The 24,121-nt window shown below is 42.5% G+C and overlaps 1 protein-coding gene across 1 annotated transcript in view; it reads right to left on the reverse strand.

The window, feature by feature from the left end:
* Nucleotides 1-18,052, reverse strand: part of SEC63 (SEC63 homolog, protein translocation regulator) — a 63,474-nt gene extending 45,422 nt beyond the window's left edge. Inside the window, exon 1 of the mRNA XM_054819821.1 lies at nucleotides 17,698-18,052. Coding sequence (XP_054675796.1) covers nucleotides 17,698-17,821 — 124 coding nt within the window. The 5' untranslated portion in view covers nucleotides 17,822-18,052. The remainder of the gene's footprint in view (nucleotides 1-17,697) is intronic.
* Nucleotides 18,053-24,121: the final 6,069 nt, after the last annotated feature.

Below are 24,121 nucleotides of genomic sequence, written 5' to 3' on the forward strand. Positions count from 1 at the left end.
AATGGAAACATTTTTCTTTGGCAAATTTCTAAAAGGTGATTGTGGAAAACAGTGACAATCTCTGTTTAGTTATTCTGAAGATATGGGGAGGTGGGATACAGTGCACAGTGATCTACTTGAATTTCTAATGAAACATGCAATTCAGATGAAACATCTAGAACTTCAATTTGCAGTCACCAAACTATCCAAGGCCAGAGAAACATGCCCATAAATGCCAATATTGTGCATCAGATCAACCACAAGTTCAGATTTAACCCAAATCAGATGCCATTTCAAACTCTGGCAGAAATAGAGAGTGGGAACACAGATACTATCTGGCCACCTGCAAACTAGTACAGCAGACAAATATTAAAGCTTGAAGAGACACGATACCAGAACAACTGTATCATCTTATTCTGAACTACTTTATTCTACGAAGTATATCTTCCCCAAAACTCAATATGACGTTAAATAGCTTGATGGGATTCCTTGAAAAGATTAGATTAGTAGTCCCATCACCCCCCAAGAGGGAGAGATGGAAATAAGGGAGGATAATTTAATACCTTGCATCTGATCCAACTCTTGGAGGGCTTCAAAATAAGCTTCGAAACTTGTCTCTCCATTTTATGTAATGTATAAACCACACAAGTATTTTGCGGTTCTCCTGATCTACAAAGATTGTTCACATACTTAACCCAGGTATTAAACGTGAAATTTTCTACATAAAAAGGATATGACTAATATTTGGTTAAGCAACTACCCACTTAGTTTCACTTGTGTAAGGCTTTAGAAAGCACTGCAAAGAAAAAATTCGGAAGACAATGGAAAACAGAGTTAAAATGCAACACTGACTCCCTACTAGCAGAATAGAAGTTATTTTGGCATTTTCTCTTTGCTTTTTTTTTTTTTTTTAAGACAAAAATTGTGGGAGATCTCTATTGGTTCAGAACTGGATCCATCACAATTAGAAGTGAGCTAATTGTTACTTAAAATGAAACTACATTTTTAAATGCAAAACTAAGAGACATTAACAGGACATAGAAGTGGCATTTCAAAAAAAGCTGATAGCATTAAAGACTACACAGATGATTAAGTTATGAGGACTAAAGAGCTCTGCTACAGAAACAGGGAGGAAAATGTTCATAGAATCATAGAATGGTTTGGGTTGGAAGGGACCTCAAAGATCATCTAGTTCCAACCCCCCTGCCATGGGCAGGGACACCCTCCACTAGACCACGTTGCCCAAAGCCCCATCCAACCTGGCCCTGAACACTTCCAGGGAGGGGGCAGCCACAGCTTCTCTGGGCAACCTGTGCCAGTGCCTCATCACCCTCACAGTAAAGAATTTCTTTCTAACATCTGATCTAAACCAACCCTCCTTCAGCTTAAACCCATTACCCCTTGTCCTATCGCTACCCTCCCTGATAAACAGTCCCTCTCCAGCTTTCCTGTAGGCCCCAAAGAAGCAGGGTTCTGGCAGGTTTAAACAGTCACTGGACAACTATGAGCCATACCATGATGCTTTTATGAAAAAGTCACCAACAATACTTGAACAAATCAGGCAACACAAGCCTCACAGAAGACACACGTGCTTACGTTAAGCATAAATCACTCATTTCTAATATTGTCAACAAAGTCAGTTGTGCAGTGCTGCAGTAAGATGAAGCCAATTGTGCAGTTGAACCACACTGACCCAGACCAGCTACCTGATCCAACCTGTGCCACAGCCCCACAGACATTTCTGCAGTACAACCAAGGGGTGCTGTTTGGTTAACTCCCTGAACTGACCACGCTGCTTGTAGAAATACCTGAAAGTAACGTGCAAACAGATTACCAGCACGCTTGGAGAAACAGAAAGTCACTAAGAGAACTTTGTTTACTCAATCCTGTAAAACTAAGCCTAACAGGATATGACTCCTTTTAGTGTTTTTGCTAGGATGCTTTTAACAAGCTCCTGTGCCTTGTCTTTAAAAATCTGTGCCACCCTGTGACACAATGTCCCAGTTCTCAAACCTGCCTACTATCCATCCCCCACAAGTGCCAGATGACCCTCTCCTCCCCCCCCACCCCCCACATCCTCCCTGCGAGAACAGCCAATACCCTTCACCTTGCCGTGCCAAAAAAGCTTCCAAAAGGCCCTCAGGGCAAGGCACCATGGAGAACAGACAAATAGTTGCACAAGGTAAACTAAAGAGTTGGCATACGGTCAAGTAAAAAAAGACCACGGGGCGGGGGGGGGGGGGAAATGAGGCTAGAAACTAAAGGTGGTTTATAATAACCAGAGAACTGAGGTTTTGGAACAGCCTTCCAATAACAGCTGCAGGAGTCACATTTTGTGAACAATGTGACAATAACACCAAGAAAAAAAAGAAAAAAAAAAGTGAGGCAAGTGGTATGAGCAAAAATTAAGCCCTTTGGATAGGTAAACACCACAGGCCTAAGTCGATTAGACAGTCCCTAGCAATGATGTCCTGGAACAGCTATGCTGCACAAGGGGAACCTCTTCACACAAATTAGTTACATTAATTTCTTTGCAATATTGGGATGGCAATGGTATCATTTGATTAATAACCCCAAAAGCAAACAAGGCACTAAAAAGATGAATGATTGTTTATAGTCATCTGTCTGGAACATAAAGAGAGAATCAAATCCTTCCCAAGTTGAGGCTAAAGTTCAAACTATTCAAATTATTCAGAGCTATCCTGAGGCACTTCCTCTGTCAAGTGTCATCATTAACACGTATTAACTTGTGGAATTCAAAATGCGCAGATACTTGGGAGAAAGGAGGAGTAGTCAGCATCACCCCCAGCTTAGGCAGAAAGCCACTGGCAAAACATCACCCTGAGTAAGAAAGCTATAGTCCTGCTGTATCCAGGAAAAACAGGCTTCCTGTTTATTTACAGATAACATATGTGATTGCACAAAGAAAATATTTATCTTGTTAGGAAAAAAATGGTTGCAGGGGAAAAAAAGAAAAGAAAAAAAAAGGCTAGCAAGAGCCAGAATACCAGATAATCACTGTGCTTACCAAAAGCATCAATGTATTCCTAATGAGCAAGTTGTGGATAAATCAGGTCCTTTTTCGATTTGCCTTCCTCTCCCAAGGAGCTTGCTTTCACAGAAGTGGATTTGCCATGCCACAGAACTGGCACACTGTCCCCGCAATACCCTGCAGACCCCAAGCACGCAGGAGTAAATACATTACACACTGCTCAGAGTAAAGCTTTGCAGTGAAATAGGAATTGTACCTTCTTTGAATTTTAGCTCTGAAATCCTTGCTTTGTCAGAGAAAGAGGTTCAGGGCCTGAAAAGCAGATAAGAGTTCTGTTTCTTCTGGCTCCAGATCACGGCTCCCCATTAAAGCATAAGGGCACTTCAGACACCATCCTTTGATACGGGATTACAGGGAGACAAGTGGGGGGGTGAAGAATGCTTTTCCTCTAGTCAAAACGACTCCTCATTTGATGGGTAAAACCCTTAACAATAGTGAAGCTCTCCTACAGTTTTTAAAATAGGTATTAAACAGCCTTGAAAAGCAAAGGCGTAATGCATCCGTGCGCTTTTGAATTACCCTCCCTAACAGTAATCCATGCATCAAGGTACCGCTAAAGCACCCCTATCAGAAGGGGATGTAGGGTGCCAGTTCATTTCGGTAAATCAGCTGGGGAAGTATCCCATGCTTCCTCTATTTCCCCCAAAATTGTTATGGATGCATCCAAAGTTCTTGAAATTCACAAGCAATTTTTTATCAATACAACACACTTTCTGAGGGTTCTCACAAGTGCCTATTATATCTTAACAAATGTATATGAATATCCAGCCAAATCTACACCTTAATACTGTCTTCAAGTTCTTAAGAAATAAAACAATTACTGGTACAAAAGGAAACCTGAGTGCCATCTCTTTCAATTATTCAGAAAGAGCTAGTCAGGTCCTCCAGTGATACTAGTAGGTATTTTAATCCAACATTGTCTAAAGCTCCTTGACAAAAATAAAACCAAGACCATCGCACAGCTAGGCTATTAATAACTAAATGGGAAAAAAGTTCATTTGTACACTAATCTGCTTACTACCTTTGGATGAAAAAAAGTATTTTTACAAGTATTTTAGACTTTTGCTTCCTTAAAGGTAGCTGTCCATTTGGCTACATACCCTAACTAGAGAATGACTAAAGATCAGTGATCTGTAAATTTGAGGTATAGTCAACTTTGTTGAATCCAAAGAGGTATGCAACATCTGAATGACAAGCACAAAGCAATTATTAAAAAAGGAGAAAGAAAAAAAAATACCATCTTTGATCTTTATTTTTTTATTTGGTGACTACAGGTTTTCTTCCTTTGTATTCCAGGAGATAATACAGGTATCAGTAGAGAATGCTGAAGTAAACAATTGACGACTCTGTCAGAACTCACATATTCCTCTTGAATATCCAGGTCTTTGGAGAGAGCAATTTTAGGATGAATAAACCAGAGGTGCCTGCTTTTTCTGGGTGGGTAACTCAGATCACACAGTTCTTGGGTGTCCCAGAAGAGCTGAACATTTGAGGTTGGAAGAGATCTCTCGAGATCATCTGATTCAACCCTGCTGCTCAGAGAAAGGACAACAAAGCAGGCTGCTCAGGGCTCTGGCTGTAGGCCTTTGAGTATCTTCAAGGACAGAGACCCACAGTCTCTCTGAGCAACCTGTTCTAGTGTATGATCACCCTCACAGGGCTAAAAACTTTTCTCATGTGTGCAGAGAGACATGGCTGTTGGGAGACCTTCAGGCTCTCTGAAGGTCCAGCTGGACCAAAGCTACCTCGGCCCACAGGGCTGGGTTTTGGGACATTTGCATGGGGCAGTGGACTGATGGGGTGTGAGAACCAGGGTCTGGAGCACATGGGCCAAAGCCAAGGTGGAAGGTGGCCTTCAGGGGACCTGATCTGGACTTCTTTGCTCTGAAGCTGGGGACCAAATGTTGTTAAATGGTCCCGATCAGGGTGGCAAAATTGACATCAGTCTGGGGTGTGAAGCCTTGAGCTGGCCTGGGTGTTGATAGTAGGAAGCCACAGTCCCATAGGTGGTGTCCTGGCACCTTGGGTCACAGTCTGCAGCGTGAGAGGTGCAGAGGGGTTAGGGGTGAGGTACTGTGCTCCATGGATGTTGATGGACACACTCTCAACATCTTTTCATTCACCGATCACACGATGGGCGAAGAACACAGGGCACACCAACACAGAAGGAAGCTGATCACAGGTTGGATCCACTGTTGCCATTGACTACACACAACCTGTGGCCCACCACTCAGCCATGCCTGACTTAAGTTTGGTTTTGATGTTCGCCCATACCCATACCTTACATTGCGTTTCTGTTCTTTTCCCCAGCCCCTCATCATCAGAATGCAAAGTCTTTGGGTTCTCATACAAATATTGTCTTCAAAAACCAAGGCCTTTATAAAATGCAGCAACTGCATATTCTTTTACCACCACCCGGGCAGTATGGTGATGACTAGGGAAGCAGACATGCTTCTATCAGCACATGAGGAACACAAAGGACGCTGGCAACACGGGCACTGCCAGGCAGCTCAGGAACACAAGCACGTCTGTTGCCAGAAGAATCTGACACAAACATGCTGGCACGACTTCACAAAACATGTTAAACACAGTACCACAGAAAGAGCAAACCACTTCTGTTGGCAATGACAAGGGCACCAGATAACTTGATGCCAATACATCAAAAGAAATACACGTCATTTTGGGGTGAACACCACAAAGCAATACAAATACAACAGCACTGCATGAGTTTTGTTTCATTTTTAGTAACTTGTGTAAGGTAACCTAACCTAGCCATCACTTCAGAAATAATTTCTGCCCTACTCCTTTCTGACAGTGAAGCAGAAGTGGTCTTCACTGTTCTACTATTGAAAGTGCTTGAGAAGTCTTGTATGTTTGTTTCTGAAGAAACAGGAGGATCCATTTTATCCTTACGAATGCTTGACAAACAACCCCTACCTAGACCCAACCTTTTGTTTCAGGTTCTAGAGGTACCAACAAGTGCTCCAAAAGAAAACCCAAGAGAGATTCTTTTTCATTTTTCACATCCTCCTGAGGAAAGAGACAAGATTACCATTTATTGGAGATGGGCAACTCTGGAAGAGAAGGAAGGGAAAGAAGTACACCTGGAATTAAATAGAAAAGTTTTAATCACCAGAATCTTGTTTCAGCTGCAACAAACACAGGTCAGGTTTAGGACAAAATACCACAAAATAAGACTACTGGTATCAGTACTCATATCTAAAGCATATAAAAGTTTAAAAAGATCATACAGTCAACTTTTAGGACAACCAAAAACTAACAAAAAACATAACGTCCAGAATAAATGGAAGCCACCAGTTTTCCATCATTCTACCTCAAACAGTGGAAAAGAACAGTCTTAGCCTCCTGCGTCCTTTCTGCCTTCAGGCTACTAAGAAAAGCAAAGGCAGCAACTCTAAAATACAGCTCCAGTGGACTCTTGTCAGAAAAATAAATGTGAGGAGATGCATATGAAACATTCTGCTCATCAGATGGGGACAATTCACCCAAAGGAGAATGCTGCTTGGTTTCAAAAAAGAAGGACTTCTTCCAGCAGGGAACACAGAGTGACAGAGTTCTGTGGCCTAGGAAATGCCAAGATCTCTTTAAAGACAGACTTTCACAAAGCTTATTTGTAGTATGTCATCCCCTCTCTAGCCCTGCCTTGCAAACTTGTACCTGTGGAATGCATGAAGAGATGACAGTAATACACAAAGCATCGCAAGTCTTGAGTAAAGGTTATGACCCAAGGTTACGACCCAAGGTTACCACAGCTCTAAGCATTACACTTGTTCTGTTAAAATGGAGGGTAAAAGGCTCAGCTGAAACACTGCTCTTGAGAGTTTCTGATAAAACTGTAGAACTCTGAACAAAAAGCAGCATCAATTGTCTACACTGTGCACTAAGTAGGTTCCTGATTACTTTGAACAGCTATGTATATGTGTACATATACGCAATGTATACACATACATATGCAAAAGCTGAAGTCTTGGACTTTTTCCTACTTCAACAATCACAGAAATTAAACAATGTTATAGACAATTTATTTACTGAGGTCTTGAACTGGGGCTCTGAACAAATTTACTTTTTTAATCACGGAACTGTTTCTCAGATAACAGGTGATGAATGCAAGCATGGAAACACTACCTTATTGCCTTGCTAGTCCATTTTTGCTTACCTCTGTTGACACATTCCTTGGTAATTGTAAAATAGACTCCACGTGGATATAGTATGGTATCCGGAAATAATTAAAAAAACACAGGATTAGGAAAAAAGTCTACACTTACTTTCAAAAGAAACCACTGACAAACACTGATAACGATGTTTTAGAGCAGAAACCCATCTTCCCCAGCAACTAAGAGGCAGGATTCAAACTCTCAGTTAACTCAAAGTCAGCAGCTCTTCCGAAGTACTAAAAAATTTCAAACCTCATTATAATAGGATTGACTTCTAGTGTAAAACCCCAAAGTAGGAGGCGTGAAGCAAATTCAATTGATTTAAAAGCTTTCCAAAATGCTTAAATCCAAAAGCCTTCAAATGACCACTAGTGTTTCAGTTAAAATTACTTTGTTTCAGGAGACAAGTCACATAAAACACTGGTGAAACACTTTGAATTGACTGTATCAGTGAAGAATTAAGTTATCTGAATAGATGCTTTCTAATTTTAATGTCTATTATTGTAAGAATTGCCCTCATTATCCCGACTTTATCATGTCTAAGTTAGCCTCTTCACTAAACTGTTTATAGCTGAATAATCTGACCCTAGTTGTTTTCAAAGAGATTTTTTCTGTCTAGTAAATATTCATAGAAATAATCAATAAGCATCACATGTTTTGAGTAAGATGTTGTTGTTAACTACTAAAACTCCAAGCAGTTCATAAACTACACAAAGTCTTGTGAAAGACCTTAACAGCAAGGCTGCTTCTTTTCTAGCGCATGTTTTGCAGCAACTAGATTAAGCATTAAAGGGACAAAAAGTAACCTAACTCTTCATTCACACACTGTTCCACACATTTGCTGACCAAAAGATAGTATTTGTTACTAATTACTTTAAAAAATAGTAACAGAAGATGCTTCGACATCTAGAAAGTTAACTCTCAAGTTTACTTTCTGTTTACAGCCAGCCTCGCTGGTCTCAGGACACAGTTCCACATGATGTTACTCCTAATCAAGCCATTTCCAAACCTTCTCCTTCCTATTAGTATACTGTCTCCTTTGTGCTGACAAAACTGTCAGTGGGACTAACTATACTAACTCTTAAGCGGCATCACCTAAATTATCAAATTTATAGTAGGGCTTGATCTACAAGTGCATCAGCAAAACTTCAATGGAATCTGAAAGGAATCAGAGAACTGGCCATTTTAATATGGAGTGACACCCACGTGAGCCAAGGTTAACAATCTTAGATGAAAACACCACCACTGGGCTCCAAGACTTACACATCCTTAATTATTAGCTTTATTTTATCAGTTTGGTGTGGGGAGGAAACCAGAACACATTCAATCCAAAACCAATGCAGATAAAAGTCACTTAACATACCATCAATCACTAAAAATGCCTGTATTCAGTACTGTTCTGGTACACACCTTGAAGAAACTATAATAAAGGAAGAATTAGTGGACACAAGGATAAGCACCATACATCCATTTATCATCAGTGGGGCTTTTGTAAAGGGAAACTGAGCTTTACAAACTTGAGTCCTCTAAAGGAAGTAAACGTATGGAAGAGGAGATCCTACTGACAGATTTTGTGGTTTCCAAAAGACTTTTTGAAAGGTTCCTCTTTAAAGTCCTTCAGGACAACCATCTAACTATTGCAAAAATAAATACATGACTAGAAGACAGAGCAAATGGCCAATTCTCACAGCAGAATAAAGTTGCCAGGAGTTAGTAACCTGGGTAAACGGGTCAGCAGTAAAATAAAGCTCATGGACTTGTTCTGGGTAACAAGGGCAAGGGTATCCTGGATAATTACAAAGATCAAGCAAGTGGACTACAGAATGGTACATGGAATTCAGGGTATGAAAATGTAAAGAGCAATGGGGACTATCCTAATTTTATATATATATATATACACACACACATATATATATATGTACACACATATATATATATATATATAAGGATGAGCTTGGGACTGACCATTACCTCTCAGGAATGCGATCTTGGTGTTGTGAGAACCTGTTCAATGAAAACCTCAGCTGAATACTTACTAGTTATAAAAAGCAAAGCAAATGTTTAGAGCATTCCTGTGAGGAAAAGAACATTATTCCACCACATAAGCTTAAGGTATGTACAGCCTTGAGTATGATGCACAGTCCTAGTCCCCACCTCTCAAGAGGGGCAACTAGAAAACATTCAATTAAGGTGAACAAGGGCCATCGAACGTATGAGAAGATTTATGTCCAAAATACAAGCTACAAATCTTCTGGCTGGGAGAGAGATAAGTGCATGGAGAGGTAACAGAAGGCTGTAAAAAACCTAAGTGACAGCCAGGACTGCATGTTTACTGCCTCTTCCAGTAGAGCAAGTAAGGATCATCAAATAAAATCAGAAGCAGATGCAAAACAAAGGTGACTATTTGCAGTGCGGGCAGCAAAGCTGGTGAACTCCTTGCCACAGGACAGTGGCAAGATGCTATGCTAAAGGAGAGTCATTGAACTGAAAACCATTGGAAACTGGGTGAATATGCAAAGGAAGCATTTATGCTTGTCCTGTTATTCCTTCCTTAAGGCATACGCTTTTGTAATATCATGTAAATAAATCTGACCTGACCCAGTATATCCACTCCTTTGTTTCTAAAAAAAAAAAAAAAAAAATTTGAAACTTCATTGGTAAGCCTTTGTAGAAGTCACAACGCTAGCAAATATCCTAGTTTAACTTAGTTCAACCAGCCAAGATAAAAGCATCTTTTCAGTCTAAAATGCATCACCTCCAACAGATGGATATTTAGAATGCTTGTAAGTAATTTTCTGTACAAGGGAAATATTAAATGAAAATCTAAAATCACCTCTTCAATCTTCTCAATTGTACACTTATTTAAAAACTGCTGCGGACACAAAACTTTTTGCTTAGGAAAGAAATTAAGTACTTATTTTGGGCTTCTCCCTACTCTGGATATGGTCCAGCCAGCACAACCTCCCTCGCCATGAAATGGAAGCACATGTGTGGCAGGTCCTGGCTAACAACTGAGGGAAAGGACTGCCGCTCCTTCACCAGGAGAAGGCAGCACCACAGGGTGAAAGGACACAGCAGCAGCCCCAGTCTAGACTTGTTCAAAATGCTGCAGATCTGCACCCTTCTTCACAAGCATGAATTTGAAGGCAAGGGGGATGACAAAACCCCACCAAAACCACCAAACCCCAAATCCTCATTTTGGAATCACTGTTGATCCCATGCCTCGTCATTTACCTTGCTCCTCTCTCAAATTCCTGCTCCTACAGCAAGAATGGTTTAGCTGGTCATGAAACCGTAACTGAATCATCATGCTTTACCCTTGAATGTATCAGGTTAAATAGCACTAACTTGAATTTTCCAGTATGTAGCCTGTACATCCTGGTAGTTCAGTGGCATCTACATAAGCAGTCAAGATATCCCTGCAGCAAGTAGAAAGTGAAGAACAAGGTATATAATACAACTTTTACAATGCTGTTTTCATAAGCTTCCATAACAAAAGTTGAATTTTAAAAAAATAGAAACAGCTTTATTTTCATGCACATATAATGAGAGATAAAGTTCTTATAATAGCTTGATCTTTATCTTGCAACAATAAGCTTTTCAGAATTAAGTGTTCTGGACAGTCTTGAAGCTACTCAACTAATCTCTAATATAGGGTTATTAATTTTATTTTACTGCTAAGAGGCTACGATGCTTATAAGATTACAATACTTCAAAAAAAATTCCATGAAGAGACATGCCTTTTTTCCAAAAAACAGAGCAGTTTAGATAACTCTGGCCAAACACTTTGTTCTGAAAAGTATTTTTAGAGATAATTGCTAGGCATTACTAATGACATCTCATGATGTTTGCCCTTTCTTCAAATGTTTCTGCAAAAAACCCTACTGCTTCAAAATAGCAATATAGTAAAAAATTAGCAAAATAGTATAAGTATCACTATTATATTTCATTCTCCCTTTTAATAGTCACCTAATAAGCTCTATTTTTCTGAACTTGAAATGGTTTAAGTTAACCATAGTACACTCAATGTCTCAATACTTAAAAAAAAAATCAATTTGTATTTAATAACAGTTCTTAAATGCATGACTGAGTTTCACTGAGTCTCCTCCTGCTTCCTGACATAATGCCCAAAGGTTATATTAACAGGAAAGGATAAGTATACGTACATACGAGCACAAAATGTTTATATTCACAGATACTGAGTTTTCGCACCCATGCCCATCTACCACATAAGCATTAGCAATGAGCACGGCATCTTGTCCTTTTATCCCGTCCTTTACCAGCATCCTGTACTTTTATCCTGTACTACCAAATACCAAAATGCTGTGAAATACTTCCGAGGTAAGATTAATGAGATTTCAGTGAGCTGCGAGCAATGACAGGGGTCACAGTCAACCCACTCCAACCAACCTTACCTCACCAGGGGATTAGAAGCAGCAAAGAAGAATTTTACCCCAGAGTGGGACCAGCAGTATTAGGTAGTACCAAAATGCCCTTCCTCTCCCCGAGCTGCTGTAAGGTACAAGTGCTCATTACTTCATTACAGATAGAACAGAAGAAACACTGCCTGCATTCTCTACATTGGCTTGAGTCACATCCAAGTTGCAGACTCACTGTTTGTCCTGAAAGAGCCAAATAAACTTTATAGCCTCAGCTCCTCTATTTCCATCATAAAGCAGGGGATTAATATGGAACTCTGAAGACAGCCTTGAGATCTACAGAGGAAAAATGCACCAAAAAATTACAGAGAAACCTTCACATTTACAGTACTACATAGCGATATCCAGTATAGCAGGCAGATATACAGAGAAATGTAGTTCCTAAGACAGTAAACCTTTACAGACGGACTTTCTCAGGACTTCTACTCAAGGTTTTGAACACGAGTGCCAAGTACTACCTGCCTACAGCAGCCTCCAAAAAAACCTACAGCTTCAAAATAGCAATACAGTAAAAAATTAACAAAATAGTATTGAGAATCACCATTATATTCTATTCTCCCTTTTAGTAGTCACCTAATAAGCTATACTTAGGTATTTCTGTACTTTGGCCAGCCTCAACACAAAAAGCCCAGACTAGAACAGGGCTATGCTACTTTCTAGAGGCATGGCAACTTCAAAGATTAACAGGGAATAGCCTCCTTTAACCAGATTTTAGGTTTTTCTTTGTATTAGCCTAGTGTTCTTTAAGAAAACTTTAGTTACATCTCAGAAACAGAAACATTTGTGAGGGGAGGGTGCAGGGGAAAGGTTAGTGAGCAACAGCAGAACACATAGCTGGGAGCATGGGGACGAACCAAAAACCCCAACCATCCCATGCTTTATATGGATTTCTATCACAATTAAAGTAAACTGAACAGCTTTTATCCATTTCATATCAATATTTTTTCCTAGATACGAAAATGCAGCAGCTCATCTTTTTTTTTCTCTCCATTCCTACAGTAGGTTTTTCTGTTCTTACACTTCCAAGAAGGAAGATCTATGTTCCAAGCAGAATAGCTCCTACAGCCTCTTTTCTCTCAGAGAAGAGATTGCAAGAGAAAACTTCCATTAATGTTATCCCTGCATTCACATCTATTATTCTTTGGGGGTTTTGAACTGTTTTCAACATCTTGTTTTGTTCAAATTACTATAAAAGACTCAGGATAGAGACTTTTCTTTCTAGCAGCTTTGTAACACATTATGAATACCCAGTGCCCTAAAACAGGGTAATTTACTTAATGTACACCTAAACCAACTTAAAAATTGGATGAAATGACAAGCTTTCACAGATACACGTACTTAACTACGAAGCACATCACAATCCATGACCACCTGTTTCAGCACAGTTTTATAATCATGTGTCTCAATTCAGCAGCACAGGTATAAGTCAAAAAGTACACAGAGTTCAGCAAACACATCAGCACTGTGCAACAACTGCCACATTATCCAACTAAATTCATTCACCTTTTGCTCTCTGTTTCCCTTCTGGATGCTGATGTTTAATCCACAGAAGCCTACAGTGAAACTGGTTCAAGCAGTCCAACAGCATGAAGATACTTTGAATGGGCACTTACCCATCCTAATTGCTGAGAAAAAACCATCTTCTCCTCAACTCTTACAATTAACTTTCTGAAAAACTACTTAAGAAGTCTCACTTCAGAAAATACTTTTTGGTTAAGAAATTAATCTGCACCAAAGTAACTTTTTAGCAACCACATTTTTTGTTCCAAATCAAGAACAGTCCTTGCAATAGTCTTCCTCACAGTAACTATGTTATACCAATATTTACCAAAACCACGAGCAATCCACAAGAAGTATGAACTGTTCGGGGTTTTTTAATAATAAAACATATTTATGTATGTGTGTTTTAAAGATACAAGTCAAGGATAAACAACATGGTAATTTCACCATCACCACCATGGGAAGAATCAGTCTTCTCCCATCCCAGCTCACAGTCACATCCTGCACCATCCCAGACATCCACAAAGTGAAGCCAACCCAGAAACTAATACACATTAAAAGCAACACACTAAAAAAAAAAGTGCCCAAAATTGGTTTTAGCTCAAGTGAATTTATTCCAGTCCCTCACACTGCTCGGGTGCTCCATTTGGCACAAGGGAGGGGAAGAAATACAAGACTTGCACTGCTACCTCGAAGCAGTTATGAAACCACAGCAGCTGAACAATTAACCTTTTACAAGAGCCTTATTAGCTCTACAATGAACACCGAGGAGATAAAGCCATTGGGACAAATCTGTTTTACAAAGTCAATTATCTGTTTTGTTTAGTTTATCAAAGCTGAGGTAATGAAATTATAGGACAGTTCACAGGGTGCCTACGACACTACAGCAAAACCCTCCCAAATATCAACATTGATCTCTGCTGCAGCAGTAATTCATATGGACTCTCTTAGAATGCCTGGAGAAAGCAGGTTTAGACACCCAGAACATAAAAGTAGCTCAAATTTTACTCAGGACTTAAGAAAGACAACAAGTTAAATCATACTGTTCAAGACAGTACTACTGAAAAGGCCTCTTAAAAGTTTATTTTAAAAAGAACTAAGAGAAAAACCTTAATGGCTTACAAAAAAAAAAAAAACTATCCTGCTAGAAATCTTACATTAGGTAACACATGTTGAGTTTTCTCAAAGTAGTAAAGCAGTATAGATATATTCTTACATTCCAACCTTCACTGTGGCAAAAACAAACTGATTATTTTTTTTTCCCTTTAATTTTCTCTGTAGGCATTTAGTACACAACTACAGCACAGAACAAATCCTAAGATGTTACAGAGCATCAGCAACTCCCAGATTTTTGGTGCTAAACCTCACCTGAATAGAGCTGCGAAATGTTTTGCACTCTCGTTCCTCTCCCTTCTTCTGATTCAAGTACCAGCAATCTGTGGCAGGGCATTTGTAGGAGGGAAGGAGCAAGCACCAAAGGCTCAACCTCCACGCTACAAGCATTTCACTCTCACTTCAGACCAGCTCTAGTCCGCTCTCACAAATCATTGTGGCTGAAGCACATCTTCCAACCTAGTTTTTACCAAAAAAGGAATCCACTCCGTGTGTTTCGGGTGCTCTGGTTCGCATGGCAAATGGCTCTTGAAGGGAAGAGGACAAGCATGTGATTTGCTTCACAAGAGTTTGCTCTGATCCAGTCTTCTCGCTCCCGGCAGGCTGAAACAGCCAGCTAGTCCACTTGGACATCGCCAACTCTGCCCAGAGCTATAAAGGCATCTCTATGCTAGGCTCTACAGCACAGGTAGGACAAAACGCAATTCCAGAACAAAAATGTTAGTTGGTCCTACATGGAGAGAGCAGAGGTCTTGGCTGAGCTTATTCAGTTGGGCCCTGTACTGTGCCTCACTGATTGGAAAACCTGCTCTAAATTAGTATTGAAATAAACATCTCTTATCAAAGTCTAGATATTCCTGCTCATTATAGGAATCAGAAGCTAGCAGTGCTGGAAAATTTCTCTTCTGAAGACACAGGCCTTCTCTTAGCTTCCGAAATTATACATGTGGTTTGGTTTGTTCAGGGTTTTTTAGTGAACTATTCTGAAAACAAGAAGTCATGGCTAAACAATCAGCACTTTGCATCATCACGAGGTTTTAATTTATTCCTGAAATCCTGTTCAAATGCTGGAACAGGTACAGTTGCATACATACAAAGTTGCGTGAAGGCTATTCAGGGGATTTTGCTGGAAACAAGTCGCACAACAGCCGTATACTTAAACAACAAGAACACCACAATGAAGCACAGGAGCACTCCAGCAGTCCTGAGCAGGATCTGCACAACACCAACTCTTTATTCAAAAAGAACTTGCAGAACAGAACTCAGTCAGAAGACTGTAGGCACACTCTTAAACCATATGCTAAAAATTGGACTATATTCACATTTTAAAATCCATTAAGACAATTATGAGGCAGAAATCATTCTTTCATTTCCATTCATTGCCATGCCTGGTCATTTTCACTTAGTTGACTCATTTTTGTACCAACAGCATAATAAAATTTACCTTGTGTTTTGGAAAGCATGGTTTGATACAGCATTGTAAGAATCTAGTACTAATTGCAGAACAATATGCAGCAGGCCCTCCACACACACACAACAACACTGGCTAGTGGGAAAGAAATGAGTCATGTTTAATGGCAGCCTTACTTGGAAATTGGGTACAATCCATCTAGCCATGTAGCCATATTCCAAATTTACTTTTTTATTTTCTGTCATTCTGTAAGGCTAGTAAAGTGTTTCCGAGTTTGACAGAATTTCTATGGCTTTTGCTGCTGCTGTCAGCCACCTGAAACTGTGAAGTCAACAGCACTGAGCGTCACTGCTGGCCCTACCATTCTGTGCAGCTTCTCAAGCAAGTCACATCACTTTCCCCAAGAAGCGGCTGCTAAGAACTACAGAGAAAGTAAAACATTATTCAAGAGAAAGAGTAAATTTTTCTCCCCCATTGCCTTCCACCCTTCACCAGAACAAAAATCTTGACTTTTGGGGAGAGGTTACAGAAGTAGAGTTATCGTCTCTCCCCAATCCCCCACTCCTTAAAAACAATCCAAAGATTACAAAATGTCTTCAACAACAGTAACGCCTCCCTCTTGCAACAGTCAGGGCTCAGCAAGAAGAAGGCAGAGAAACCTTTCTTTGCAACAAAAAGAACACTCTCAGCCGTACAACAGATAGTATCTGGAGGGCAGAGATCAATCCTCCAGAGGTTCTCCAGCCAGTGCCCTGTCAGAAGCCCCGAGCGTGTTTATCAGCAACCAAGACTGTAAACAGCTGTGACTTAACACCAAAACACCATTTGTTCTACCAATTTACTTCTACTTGCTCCTTACTAGAAGGTATAGGAGCATGACTTTATTGTTGATTATTTCTTTTACATATAAAACTAAGTTAAACAGAACCACACAAGCTATTTAAAATGGCATACAAAGCCACTAAATAACCACCAGGTATTGAACAGAAAAAGATGCCGTGAACGAAAGGGATTTTTCTCAGATGGCAAAGCACAAGTGTTCCTCAAAGGTCAGTAGTTTCAGCGATGGGAATCAGCATCAAGCACTCCTGTTCTACTGAGCGTTTACTATCCTGCCTTTAAACACAATTTCTACAGCCTTTTTCATCTCAAAACCGCAGTTAAAAATGCGTTCCTGGCAGCCCATACACCAAAATGCCTTCTTCCTCCAAGAACAGAGGGATGCAGAAAAGACAAAGAGGGAAATAACTGTGGAAATGAAACGTGCAAGTATTCAGAGAAACTTTCTAACATTGTTTGGGCGACAAAACATCACCCCATGAGGCAGAACAGAAATTTCGCACTTATGACATTTTTAACTGTGACTTGGAATGGGAAAAATTAAAGCCCCATTTTCACGCTCGCTGTGACCTTACAGCACATAAAAGCAGAGCCTGGTAACTTCTCTTTGGCCTCAACTCCAAAACAACGTTCAGCAGTTTATTCTTCTCCCACGATGAAAATTTAGGTCATCCGCCCTGAAACACCCCGGGACGACAAGGGGGGAAAAAAATGGGGAAGAAAAAAAAAAACCCACCCCACAAGGAAAAAGCCCAAAAGAAAGCATCAGATCCCAGCGCAGCAATGACTCTGCAGGAGCAGAGGCGCGGAGCAGAGCGCGCTTTCGGGGAGGCGGGCTCGGACCCTCCCGCTTGCCGCCGGCTACCGCTAAATGGCTGACAGCGACTACACCGCGAGCCCGGTGCCCTCCAGAACCGGCAGCTCCTGGGGTCGGGCTCCGCCGCTGGGCTCCCCGCAGGGCCGGCCGGGTGCCCCAGGCGTGGCGGAGCGGCGACGGTGCGGGCCGGGCTGGGCCCGGCGGGAGGCACAGCACGGCACGGCCCCGCTCTGCCGCGGCGCGGGGGCGCGCGGGGCGCGCGTCGACGACGACGACGACGACGACGGGAGGGGGGGGAAGTAGGGGGAGGGGACGGGGCGCCCGCGGCGGCAGGCGGAGGCGCAGGCCGGGCCCGGGGCAGGGCCACTCACCGGCGTGCTGGTCCCGCGGCCACAGGTAGTAGGTGGCGGGGATGACGATGAGCCCCACGAAGCTGGTGAGGAAGTAAAAGAATGTGTTGCCGCTGTCGTCGTACTGGAACTGCTGCCCCGCCATGGCCGCTCAGCGCCGCGCCGACCGTCTACCCCCGCCGCTGGCGTGCCCGCCGGCGGCCCGGTCTCGCCGTCCCGGCTCGCGCGGGGCCGAGGCAGCCGCTCCGGGATCCCGCGAGAACGAGCGTTCCCCCACGCCCCCCCCAGCCCGAGCGCCGCCGCGGAAGGAGACGTGTCACTATGCAGCCACCATAGCCATTGTGGCGTCACGAGCAGCGCGCGCGCGCGCCCCCCCACCCACAACCGGCCGCTGATTGGTTCGCCGAAAGCTCCGCCCCTCGCCTTCCCCCGCGCCGCGAGAGGCGCCTGAGGAGAGCCGGCGGGAGGGGGCGGTACCGTCCTGTCCCCTCATGTCCTCGTCCCTGTCCCGTCCCCGTCCTGACCCTGTCCCGACCCTGTCCCTGTCCCGAGGGGCGCCGTGACCCCGCACGGTTCCGGCGGGCGGGTGGCCGAAAGCGATGGCCTTGCAGGCAGCGGGGTGCTTCCCCCGGCCTTGCCCCCGGCCGTAGGCTCTTCCCCGCAAGATGGCGCCCCTGCCCCGGGGTAGCGCCCCGGCCGCCTCCTGTTGTTCCATGCCCGCATCCCCGCGCAAAATAGGTGTCCCCGGGAATTGCTGGGGCCTTGAGGCCGGGGAGGGTCGTGACTGGTGTTTTGCGGTGTGCAGAGGAGCTTTGTGAGGGCGGTGCTGGTTTTATCCCAAGTGGGACTGGAGCTGGGCTGCTCTGTGGGAGCAGCTGGGGTTTGTGCTGGGCATGGGGCAGTGAGGTATGTGGTGGATCCTGAGCAGCCAGTGAGGGCAAATATTTAAAATGTGTGTAATTCTGAATTTATTTGCAGGGATGATCATACTCTACAAGAGGATGTGACCCTAAAGGTGTGAAGTCGAAAGACAGATACTGTTCTGGTGTTCATCACACCATTAATGGCCAGTTACCTCTTGGAAGTAGAAAAGACTGCTAATCATGCCCATTCATGAGAATATGCCTGTCTCTGCAGCTTCACAGTCAAGTGTACAGCCACTCAGAAATGTGATCTCATAAATATCTCACAGTTTCAGTACTTGTAAGTTCAAAGTATGGGAAAACATGACACAGAAGTTGTGATGGCATCACATGCAAGGGAGGCATTAGGCATACCTTAGTGGGAAAGAAGTGCTGCCCCAACATTAAGGAAGACTCTGATATGGGAAGTGGAGAGAAAGGTAGTAAGAGAAAGGTAATAACCAATGAGTAGCACCAAATGTCCTAGTGCTGTGGTATAGTAATCCATAGATGGAAAAAATCTCTTTAATTTTTCTGGGAAATGATTTTATGTTAATTAAAAAGTTTTTCTAAAAAAAATTATTTGTTTTTCATTGATACTGCTTGTAATTGTTCCCAGTTAGATCCTTGTAGAGTTCATAGGCAAAGTTTAAGATATTTCCTTGTCTTGTGCTCTATACACTGCCTTTGAGTATTGTACACCCTCTGCGGTGACAAGAACTCTTGCAGTAGCTGTTTTGGAAGATAGCTGAATGTATGAAATTCACCTCCTTCTGTGGGTTTCTAGTCCTTAGTGTTTCACAGTGAGGCAGTGAAAAGCTTCTCTACAGTAAAAAAGATGCAAGACAGGTAAAAACCTGCACGTGTACTTAGCCCAGTTTTGTAAGCAGAGAAAATGCTCTTTCTGCAATTGTGTTCAGCTGCTGAGTCTGATACTTCAGTCAGATAAAGCGGCAGAGCTCTGAAAGATGATTAAGTTCCTACAGGTTTTGTGAAAGCAGCCTCTTAGATGAGGAAGGCTTGTGGGTGCACCAGCTGGAAGGCCCAGCAGTGGATGAGCTAAGATCTTACTAGACACTTACAAAATCCACACGGGAGACAGTGTGGGTAAGTGCCCTGTAGAAAATCTCTGGTCAATGCGAGCTGATCACAGGAGCCGGATCAGGAGGAAAGCAGGCATCGCCCATGTTGCAGATGATGCTCATGTTTCTTAATGCCATTGTTTTGGGGCCCAGCTATGTTTTTTCTATGAGTTGTTGGCAACATGGCTCCTTTGCCCTGCTGGCTCATGAGGGGGTTGCCTGTGGCATTAACTGACCTAGTGAGAGACTCCTAGGGGGCTGCTTTCTCCTTGCCACCCTCTTCCAGCTATGAGCCACTGGAAAAGAGGGCCTGAGAAAAATGATTCCTGCTGTCTGGCCCTGGTAGTGCAGTGCTCCCTGGGCAAGAGGCAGGTTACCCGGTAATTGAGCAGCATTGAGCAGAGGCCATTCTAGCATAAACGCCAATGGTTTGTTTGAGTGCCATTCTTTATGTACGTGATTTCCCCGTGAACAGTGATGGAGATCCCATGCTTCCCAGGGGAAAGGGAGAAACAATGTTGCTTTTTTCATTCACAGCCTGTCTGGAAGGTTATCCGGGTTAAAAAAAAAACACACCTGCTTGGATTTTGGGGGCAGCTGGGGCCACTGGAAGTGAAGATAGCATTATGGGAACTCCCCAGTAAGTAACTATTTCTGAACTAGAGGAATTTGATCTTCCTAAAATGCTTTCAGAATACTTTAAGTACCCATTGTGTCAACTCAGAAAAGCACTCTTTTTCGCGACACAGCGCTGTCATGCTACTAGCAGTTGTAGTGGGCCCTTCCACATGGGCAGGGTCTGTGCAGATAGGTTACTGCGGCCATGGGGGCTGCCCCTGTCATCTCAGCGCACTTCTGTCATCTGCCTGGCTTCCCTCCAGCACCCTGCACCAGGTTCAAATTGCTTGGTGTTATGCGCATGGTCATTTGCACAGTGGTTTCATGGTCACCAGTATCTCTTGCACATCCACTGGTGATGTTTCTGATCTCGTGGGAGATTGTCAGCTGCTGACCACCTCTACCAAGTGTGTACCCTCAGGCTTTTATCAAGGGAATGTTACAGAAATGCAGCCCACTGAGTTCAATCCTGCCTTAATTCCTAACCACGCAAGCCAGAGAGCCAAATTACTGTCAGGAGAAAGAGTGCTTTGATGAGATCACATAATCTCTGTGGAAGAAAAGCAACAACAAACCTAGTAAGGTACCAAAGATGACAGACTGGTTTAACGGGTAGGAATGGTGAAATTTAGAACATTTCAGCTGTAACAGATACGTACTTTCCAAAGGGAATGGAAGATTTTATGATTGCGAAATGGAAATTACAATCTAGCAGATACGCCTAGAGCTGTAGGAACTTGTGTCCCAGATGTCATGAACTTTCTGATCTTCTGTGAGGTGGAGTGCCTTCCTGCAGCCAAAGGAGGCTGGAGAGCAGGCGTTTCCAGAGGTAGGGACTGGCCAGCAGATGGTAGTGTGGAGATTACACGTGCCAGCCACTACAACAGGGTTCAACTCCAGGTTTCTGCTGAGTCAATAAGTCAAAAAGAGATTCTTCTATACAGTCCTTTTATTAATAGCACTACAGCTCGAGCTGGGTGCCCTCAAACAAAGAAATCCCTGGGCAATTATACCCTTACAATCGGAGTTCCCCACCCCTCACACGACAGTTCGGGCCAATAGTAATATTAAGCTCTGGGGCCTTCTTGCTTTTTATTGGTTTGATTTGCTTGCTGTTTGGTTACTAAGTGGTTGGTAAGTGGTCATCTCCTTATACAATATACAGTGGTTCTATAGCCTGTTTCACATCCCCTTAGGTCAGTTCCGTAGTTAGCTATTTGGCATGTTGCAATATGGTTGTTACAGTTCATATACCATGATCTATAGGCTTTGTCTACTCCAGCTATTCATGTTTAAGCTGCTAGCACTAAGTTTCGACAAACTTTTTCTACAACAGAACTCTCCTTGTTTTTATTAACAATCCTGTTATCATTTGGTAGCGGAATAGCTGTAGCCTCTAAGGTGTGAGCACAGTTGAGTCCAGCAAATGTTACAACATTGGATGCGAACAAACAGTATTACAAAGATCATTATAAAAATTAATAACCCATAAAGAATTCGTTTTGCCCAGGCTCCTAAATCTGGTACCCAGGAGGTGAGCCTAGACCATACTTCTTGGAATCCTGCTGAAGTATTGTCCAATTGTACCTTATGCAGTAATTTTACTTGTTCCTACAACTTCCAGACATCGGCTGAAATCCTTCCACTCTGGTGAACGTACATGCAACAACTGGTACTAATAATTGTACGTACTCCCCCTTGTGAAGCTAACAAAGTATCTAACGCCATTCTATTTTGCAGTGTAATTTTGGAGAGTTACAAAACCTCTTCTTGTAAAGCTGTAATTGCATCAGCGGTATTATTGCCAAGAATTCCTATTGCCGCTGAAATGTTAACTAAGGCCTTTTCTAGTTTGCTCACTCCCAACCAGGGAAGAAACCATCTAGCAAAGGAGAGGAAGTGGATTACTACGTTTGGTCCCGCAAACAAGTGTTTGTAAGAATGATCCTGATTCCACAGTCAAATTTGAGAACACAGAAATATTAGGAGTAATGGCTCCTAAGGTACAAGTTCCCAACCAATCTCCTGGTCGTGTTTTGCGAGCTCTTTTACCATATATCCAAAACACCCTTTTTCCTCATGTACAGGCCAAGGTGTATTGGAAAAGTCCCCAAGTATTCCCGCTGTTCCTATTTTCATTGGTTACAATTGTTAAAGTTTCCCACAAGGGTAGTACCATTGTACAGGAACTTAAGTTGACTGGGGAGAGCCCGACATTTTACACAAGTTGCACATTTGGTTTTTGCTCCTCGGATTATCACCTCCCGTTGTTATGAATCAATGTGGTCTCGAGGGAAAGTAGTTCCCCCCTAACAGAGGAGTACTTGAAGTTGAGTGGCTTGGGAGATGAGTACATATCCAACAATTAGTTTTCTTAGTAATTTGGACTATGGTTTGTGACAAGTTAAAATAGAGGTTTTTCTCTCCAGTCGTAATGGAGCTGTACAGACTTAGATATTCCCCTTACCTGTGTAATAGGCACATCAAATGTTAGTAACTTTACCCGTAAAATCTCCATAATCTCTGCCACAAGGGTGGTGTATACCAAGAGAGTCAAAGCCCCTTATTAACAGTCTAAGATGGTCCACTTGACCAAGCGTCTGGGGAGTCCTGCATCTAAGTAGCTCTGGAAAAGAAACAAAAATGACACAAATTCAGAACTCCTTCACCCTTTGGAAATTCAAATGGTTTCAGTCTCCAAAGCAGCAATCATAATAGTTTCCTCCATCACCAGTCATTGTTCATCTACTAAATGATCCTCAGATAGCCATTTACCATGTGAGTGGTGGATCCAGGCTTCCTTCCCTGTACCCTTTACAGCAAAGTAAGAACTTAATAAGGCAGTATACGGCCCGTCCCACCCAGGTTCCAGTTTAGATTTACAGGAAAATACCTTTATTCAAACTTTGTCCCCAGGCTGTAAGTCATGTACCTGTATCTCTGGAGGGGTGGGTAGGTATCACTGAGCATGGTCCCTTTTAATTTTGAAACTTTCTTGTAAATTTAGAACATAGTGTGTTAAACACTCATCTCCATTCAAGAGGCTAGTTTTGGCTGGGATATAAGTTCCTGGTATAGCTAAATGTCTCCCAAAAAGAACGTCTGCAGGCGATAGTCCTAAGGGTTGCCTTGGGTCATTCCGAATGTCCCATGAGGCTAAATTTAATGCTTCTGGCTATTTTAACCATGTATATGTGCAATTTTTTGCTATTCTCTCCTTAAGAGTTCGATTCATTCTTTCTACTTGCCTGGATGCTTGAGGGTGATAAGGAGTATGCAATCTTTTTTCTATTCCTGAACTTTTATAAAGTCAGTCAAATACTTCTGCAGTGAAATGCGACCCTCTGTCTGATTCAATAGAGTTTGATACTCCATACCGAGGAACAATTTCTTCAAGGAGAGCTTTTATTACTCCTCCAGTGTCTGCTTTTCTTGTTGAGAAAGCCTCCACCTACCCTGGTAATTGGTCTACTATCACTAGCAAATGTTTATATCCACACACTGCAGGCATATCAGAATAACTTATTTGCAGTCTTCGGAATGGGAAAAAATGCCCATGGTCAATTTCCCGATTCACATGCAGGTCTTATGTTTCAGAATTTTTGACAGGTAGGACAGGTATTAATAATTATTTTAGTGGCTGCATAGACACCCAGGGCTGCCCATACTTGCTGTACTTGATTAGCCACTGCTTCCACTCCTCCATGAGCTTTATCATGGAACCATCTAGTTACAGTCATCAGGTATTTCTTCGGTAAGACAGGATTTTTCTCTATTGTCCATATTCCATCTTCATCTTCCACTGCTTTCCACTCTTCCCACTGTTCTTTTTCTTCGCTTGTC

Source organism: Grus americana, chromosome 3 (genome assembly GCF_028858705.1).
Source record: "Grus americana isolate bGruAme1 chromosome 3, bGruAme1.mat, whole genome shotgun sequence".
NCBI classification, from domain to species: Eukaryota; Metazoa; Chordata; class Aves; order Gruiformes; family Gruidae; genus Grus; species Grus americana.